Source organism: Coregonus lavaretus (assembly GCF_964263955.1).
Source record: "Coregonus lavaretus genome assembly, chromosome: 29".
Lineage (NCBI taxonomy): Eukaryota > Metazoa > Chordata > Actinopteri > Salmoniformes > Salmonidae > Coregonus > Coregonus lavaretus.
Genome location: NC_140016.1, coordinates 27,741,086 through 27,747,780, shown reverse-complemented (window position 1 = coordinate 27,747,780; position 6,695 = coordinate 27,741,086). Strand labels below are relative to the sequence as shown.

At 42.5% G+C, this 6,695-nt stretch overlaps 1 protein-coding gene across 2 annotated transcripts; it reads left to right on the top strand.

Annotated features, from left to right (window-relative positions):
- The first annotated feature begins 510 nt into the window (after positions 1-510).
- Positions 511-5,526, top strand: LOC311105261 (AP-1 complex-associated regulatory protein-like). 2 transcript variants are annotated; one of them, XM_084147354.1, is made up of 10 exons: positions 511-889; positions 2,029-2,077; positions 2,193-2,219; positions 2,374-2,399; positions 2,519-2,615; positions 2,965-3,063; positions 4,236-4,294; positions 4,399-4,472; positions 4,673-4,795; positions 5,019-5,526. In XM_084147354.1, the coding sequence occupies exons 1-10, from the start codon at positions 819-821 to the stop codon at positions 5,312-5,314; spliced, it is 921 nt and encodes a 306-aa protein (XP_084003480.1). In that variant the 5' UTR covers positions 511-818; the 3' UTR covers positions 5,315-5,526. The 2 variants fall into 2 exon arrangements, with proteins under 2 accessions (XP_084003480.1, XP_084003479.1); XM_084147353.1 differs by having other exon boundaries at positions 515-889; positions 4,230-4,294; positions 5,019-5,388.
- Positions 5,527-6,695: the final 1,169 nt, after the last annotated feature.

Below are 6,695 nucleotides of genomic sequence, written 5' to 3'. Positions count from 1 at the left end.
TGGCTATGAATGCAGCATATGCACTAGTCTCAGAACTCAGAAGCCCAGGCTTCTCATGTACGAGATTTGGAAGGTCACAGGTAGGCTTACCCCCAAAATTATCCTTGAGCGGCAACTTCAAAGTCCACTATCACTCTATACTTTTAAAGATGTCAATTTTTTATGTTTACCGTGTACATATGTTTGTCATTGAGTGTTGAAATTAGCATCTGGTAAAAAAAAAATTGCGCCAAGGGAACAATGTGTCAATGGAGAAAACAATGTTTTAAAATAGATGTGGGCTACTGTAATATGCTGGGCTACTGTAATATGCTGACTGTGTTTTCAATTATGCCAGTCCTACGTAAAAACTACAGAGGATGAGGAAAAAGCACTCCAAAAGTTGTTGATTTGAAAAAAATAATGGTGGGCCTAGTAGTTTCTTGCTGTCTCAAAACACTGTTTTTGCTTTTGAAGCGTGCTCATTTCGTTTGAACCAGGTTAGATTCCGTAGCTAAACATGAGTCACGTGCCTAGAACTAGGAAGAGGAAGTATTGAATGAGACTTCAAAAAACCACGGCTGTTGCTAGCTACATTTTTCTGATTAATATTGATGTTCAACAAGCTTCTGTACATAGAAATATAGAATGTATCATGATGAGCTGTTGTGCATTGGGTGTCATGTCACCCTTTAATTGTAAGAGCTAGCTAATGTCCGCGGCGACGGTCGAAGGTCTTAGTAAGGAATGAAACACCTGTGCTAGCTATCCAGCTAATTTATCAAAATATCCAGCAAGTTGGCACCCAACCCAACGAAGGTACATTTTGACAGAATGCGATGGGGAACTGTTGGGCTTATTGTTCTGGGATCTTCAGAAGAGAAGCGAACAGGATAAAACGAGGAGGCGGGTAAGTGATACGCCCTTTTAACTAGCGTTGACCAGCCTAGGTTAGCTAGCTAGCTAGACACAAGTATACAGTGGGTCGGCTGTCAAACAATACATCAATGCAGCGTCAAAACCACCACGGTGCCCAAGGGTTTATACGTGACACAGTTGCTTGTCAAATACCTTTCTCTGCTAGCTAGTTAGATTTTTCAGCATCAGCAAGCTGAAGCCACATAGTTTCTAAACCTAGTATCTACATACTGTACTAAAGATGTTTATAACTAACCCAAGATAGACCACAGCCTGTCGGTTACAATGTGAACAAATGAGTCATAGTGGGCAGAACAAGCAAGGAGGGGGGCAGAGCCAAGCACGAGCTAGCGAGATCCTATTGGTGAGTTCTAGCATATTTGCATATTTCCGTTAGGGAACGCCTGTGCAGTGCGCCTGTGCCATAACTAAATTCGCCCTTGCACTCCTAAACAACGCCAAGAGTAAAGTCTACAAAACTTAGTCCACTCTGTTCTTAACAGATTTTAGTTTTTGGATAATAAAACTGTTTTGAGCTCAAATGTTTAATGATGACATTTGCAGAATGTCGGCCAAAATCCATCTCGTTCCATCTTCTCCCACTGCCCGCCGCGGGGCTTCCTCTCACCACCATATTTGGTAGTGAGTGGAAACGCCAAGGGATGCTTCACATTTATATTGTACATCCGGTGAAATATCTGTCTCATTGTTCTATCTGTGACTGTACTGTCTATGCTGAAGCGTTCCCCATCCTACCCTTCACATGGGTCTTGCCATATGGACACGCAGCATTTTTGGGAGTGCATGATGTATTTCCTTTTAATATTTGATTATGCTTTATTGAATTCTAATTTAAACAAATCTTAAACATTTGTGTAGGCGGAAGACCCATTACATGCTTCCTTAGAGGAAAAATCACATTCTGAGTTGACAAATCAAAGTTTATTAGTTGCGTACACAGATTTAAACTGTAGGCTTGATGTTATTGATATCAGTTAGGCTTTAATGTTAGTTTTGATGTCTGGCAGTATATATTATGTTGAAAGAACTAGCTATGACAATCATGTAAAGTCACAGTGACCAAAAGCAGCCTAAATGGATGACAATATTGTCACATTTCTGTCCATGCAGGTCAAAATACTTTAGAAGCAGTACTGCTGGGGAACATTACACAATAGAGGTATGGTACTTACATTTTTCTGGAAGATGGCATGTTTCATCAGGCATCACTTGGTTGAAAAAAAAGAAAGGTGATGTAACTAGCTAATACTGACATTGCAGTTCTGTCTCCACAGTTTGAAAACCTTGTTGAAAGTGATGAGGTAAGTGTGAACATGTAGACCATATTTGTTTGATTGAAACAATCCCAAAGGGTGATTATTGTCTGAAGATGCACGGAAGACACAATGAATGTTGGCATATTGTGCATTTATCTTTGCCCACTTTTGGTTTGAAGTTGTCTTATTCTAATTTCAGGCAGAGAGCCCACAAAGCTGTCCCAGGTATGTTTTTGAAACTTTGTTTCAGGGGACTGGCAAATGCATTTCAGAAGAATAATGTTAATCAGGGCTTGGTGAGTCAAGGTGAGCTTGAGGTAATCTTTGTTTAATTTTGATACCAGGCCTATCAGCGAAGATGAGATCATCCACCTCAAAGAGCACCGTTATGCTGCAATTTCCGATCAGCAGACCTTGATAGACGAGAAGCTGCAAGCAGAGGTAGGCAAGCAAACAGTTTCATCTCCGGCTATGTAAGGCATATAGACAGAGCCTCTGAAAGGGCAGGATACATGCAGATGTAGTTTTACATAGAACCTTGTTTTATTTTTGCTTATTGATGATGGAAGGTTTAATTCAACAGAATCATTACACTTCCCAAATTCTCATTTATAAGCTTTGCAGTGCCTTTCATGTAGCTAGATAGCTAGTTAAGGTGATGCTTAGCCTAAGTGCTCATAGCAGGCTTATATTTTAATTTGGTCCGATCTTAATTTTCCATTATTTGCTTTGCAATTTTGGTTTTCTGTTCTCAGCTTTGTGTTCTTTATGTTTTGTCATTTCTGCTCAGTTATTAGCACAAGAGGAGAAGTTAAGGCTAGAAGAGGAGGCTAGAAATGCTGCCCAGCGTGAGGCCGCCAGGCTGGCACGCAATCGAAAGATAAAGGAGGTGAGGCGGCCATTATTGAAGTGCGCCTGTCGTCCCTTCACTACCTTGTTCCGCCTCACCCACCTTTTCCTTGGCTCTACCCCTGCTTCTCTTGATAACCCCTTCAAGTACATAATGCCACATAAACTGGTGGTCAATCTTTTGTCAATCTAAAGTAATGTAGCCTATGGTATGTCTCTCTATATGAATTTGTAAATCGTACCCCCAGGCAAGTGTCCTTTTTAAAGTCAAACTATCTGAACTGTAAAAACCAGACTCGGTATTGGGTTTGCATTTCCCATTTTTACTTAACTGAGGCATTTGTCCTCAAATGATATATCCATTTACTTCCTTTCCTTTGATGTTTGTCGATGCTGTGCTTTTAAAAATGTTTCATTCCACTGCTTTTCCCTTGGTTAAAGGACAAGTAAAACAATTTTAAAAATCTACATTTTTGATAACATGAACAAAGGCTCTAAAAGCACCCAAATACGTCCTTTTAGAAACGGCAACGCTCTCAGTGTACTGTAGTAATGCAGGTCTTTAGATGTTGTACACATAAAATTATGTAATTCCTAACTTAATTGTGTCATATCCTCAACGTTATATTCCATTTTGTTGGACTCGAGCGACACTTCTGTGTGCGAAGATGCACTTGCTTTTTTGTTCCCGTTGTGGTGATAGAAAGCCTATGCATATTCACACACGGAAAAGTATCGCTCGAGTCCAACAAAATGGAATATAATGTTGTGGATAAAGGTTATAATGACACAATTTCATGTGTACAACATCTAAAGACCTGCAACACTATACTGAGAGCGTTTCCGTTTCTTAAAGGATGTATTTGGGTGTTTTTGGAGCCTTTGTTCATGGTTTATCTGTGCCCCTGCAACTGCAGAACGGGCATGAGGAAGTATTTTGCTGGTGGGGCAAGTTTCTCAAAACCAAGTGAAATCGCTAGTGTCTGGACGCTTCTATAACATGCCATTTACATCAAAAATAGAGATTTTGTTGACAAAAAGTTAACTTGTCCTTTTGAATTCAATTTCTGTTTCATGTGTTTGCCCAGCTGCCACCTTTAATCAATTTTAACAGTTGATTGGATGCATTTCACTAACACATTTTTAAGAGATCATTATTTACCATTTCGACCAAGTGTTTTTCTGAGGTATTCCTATTTTTCAAAGCACCAGCTTGCACAATGGACAAAAGGCAAGGCGGAAGTCAAAGGTGGCGCAGCCCATCTGAAAAAGTGAGTATATCAACCAAGCAGAAATGTCTACCACCTCATAGTCTATGTGTGTCAAATTGAGTAAAGTTGACGGTTTCTCCTTCACTGGTTGGATTCTGTTCTAGGCATGGCTCAGGTGAAGACTTTGATGTCTACCTACAGAATGTGAAAGCCACGTCAGAAGCCTTCAGGAGCAGCAGTGAGTCCGCTATTTTAGCACAACCATTTTCCGTAGCCTATATATTATAGGCCATGTTTGATACAGCTCTTCAAAAATGGTGCATACCAACATTCTATTTTAAGATAAATGACTTTCTGTATCCATAAAAGGTCATCCTCATGCATCATTATGAGACCTCTTGCTCTTTGACACCACCTGTAATTTGTTTGTGTCATCAGGGCTGTCCTCTGAGACTAACGTGATCACTCCCAACACGGAGAGCAGCTGGGACTTCAACACCAAGACCCGCTCCACCAATGATGACGGAACCTCACTGGACCTGGAGTGGGAGGACGAGGAAGGTGGGGGCTTGTCTAATTACTTTACTTATTGTCCCCTTGGGAATGTTTTGTCGGTGGTGTTCCATGAATTTGCACTACATTCCCTGAACTTGTACTACTTGTACTGTGCAGTTTCATTGAACAAGTACAGTAATTGTCGAATTCAAACCTCAAAACCACCAGTTGAATGACCATGTGAGGTTTAACTCCATGTATCAGTGTATCACGTTGTCCTTGTCATCAGGGATGAACCGGGCGGTCCCGGCGTGGGAGAGGTCTAAAACAGAAGAGGATATACTCCGAGCGGCATTCCAGCCGGGCGAAAAGCAGGCGACCAGTGGTCCGGCCTCCGCTTCGGAGGACTCCAACGCCCTGGAATGGGAGAACGACTTTGTGAGCGCGCACACCGAGGAAAATGCTGAGGAGAACACAGAGGACTCTGAATACGAGTGCTTTGTCAACCCCATAATGGATATGGACACCCCATCTGAGGAAACACCACCGCTAGATATCACTCCACCGGAGATTGAGGAGAGATAGTCCCCATCGCCAGGGGAACCAGAATCAAATCCTAGCGTTAGTCCACCAGCCCATTGCCTCACCCAAAAGGGAAATTGATTTACTACTACACATACTTCTGTGTCTGCTTGCTCTGAGTGTATGTGTCATTAACATGGGCATGTCTGCCAATGTTTCTACAGTGAAGGAAAAAAGTATTTGATCCCCTGCTGATTTTGTATGTTTGCCCACTGACAAAGACATGATCAGTCTATAATTTTAATGGTAGGTTTATTTGAACAGTGAGAGACAGAATAACAATACAAAAATCCAGAAAAACGCATGTAAAACATGTTGATTTGCATTTTAATGAGGGAAATAAGTATTTGACCCCTCTGCAAAACATGACTTAGTACTTGGTGGCAAAACCCTTGTTGGCAATCAGAGGTCAGACGTTTCTTGTAGTTGGCCACCAGGTTTGCACACATCTCAGGAGGGATTTTGTCCCACTCCTCTTTGCAGATCTTCTCCAAGTCATTAAGGTTTCGAGGCTGACGTTTGGCAACTCGAACCTTCAGCTCCCTCCACAGATTTTCTATGCGATTAAGGTCTGGAGACTGGCTAGGCCACTCCAGGACCTTAATGTGCTTCTTCTTGAGCCACTCCTTTGTTGCCTTGGCCGTGTGTTTTGGGTCATTGTCATGCTGGAATACCCATCCATGACCCATTTTCAATGCCCTGGCTGAGGGGAGGTTTTCACCCAAGATTTGACGGTACATGGCCCCGTCCATCGTCCCTTTGATGCAGTGAAGTTGTCCTTTCCCCTTAGCAGAAAAACACCCCCAAAGCATAATGTTTCCACCTCCATGTTTGACGGTGGGGATGGTGTTCTTGGGGTCATAGGCAGCATTCCTCCTCCTCCAAACACGGCGAGTTGAGTTGATGCCAAAGAACTCGATTTTGGTCTCATCTGACCACAACACTTTCATCCAGTTCTCCTCTGAATCATTCAGATGTTCATTGGCAAATCTTCAGACGGGCCTGAATATGTGCTTTCTTGAGCAGGGGGACCTTGCGGGCGCTGCAGGATTTCAGTCCTTCACGGCGTAGTGTGTTACCAATTGTTTTCTTGGTGACTATGGTCCCAGCTGCCTTGAGATCATTGACAAGATCCTCCCGTGTAGTTGTGGGCTGATTCCTCACCGTTCTCATGATCATTGCCACTCCACGAGGTGAGATCTTGCATGGAGCCCCAGGCCGAGGGAGATTGACAGTTTTTTGTGTTTCTTCCATTTGCGAATAATCGCACCAACTGTTGTCACCTTCTCACCAACCTGCTTGGCGATGGTCTTGTAGCCCATTCCAGCCTTGTGTAGGTCTACAATCTTGTCCCTGACATCCTTGGAGAGCTCTTTGGTCTTGG

Excerpts from the sequence above, each read along its gene's own strand:
- LOC311105261 (XM_084147353.1), top strand. The coding sequence starts at position 819 with ATGGGGAACTGTTGGGCTTATTGTTCTGGGATCTTCAGAAGAGAAGCG. Across the intron at positions 2,078-2,192 it reads GGGAACATTACACAATAGAG|TTTGAAAACCTTGTTGAAAG; the intron begins GTATGGTACTTA and ends CTGTCTCCACAG. Across the intron at positions 4,796-5,018 it reads GGAGTGGGAGGACGAGGAAG|GGATGAACCGGGCGGTCCCG; the intron begins GTGGGGGCTTGT and ends CCTTGTCATCAG.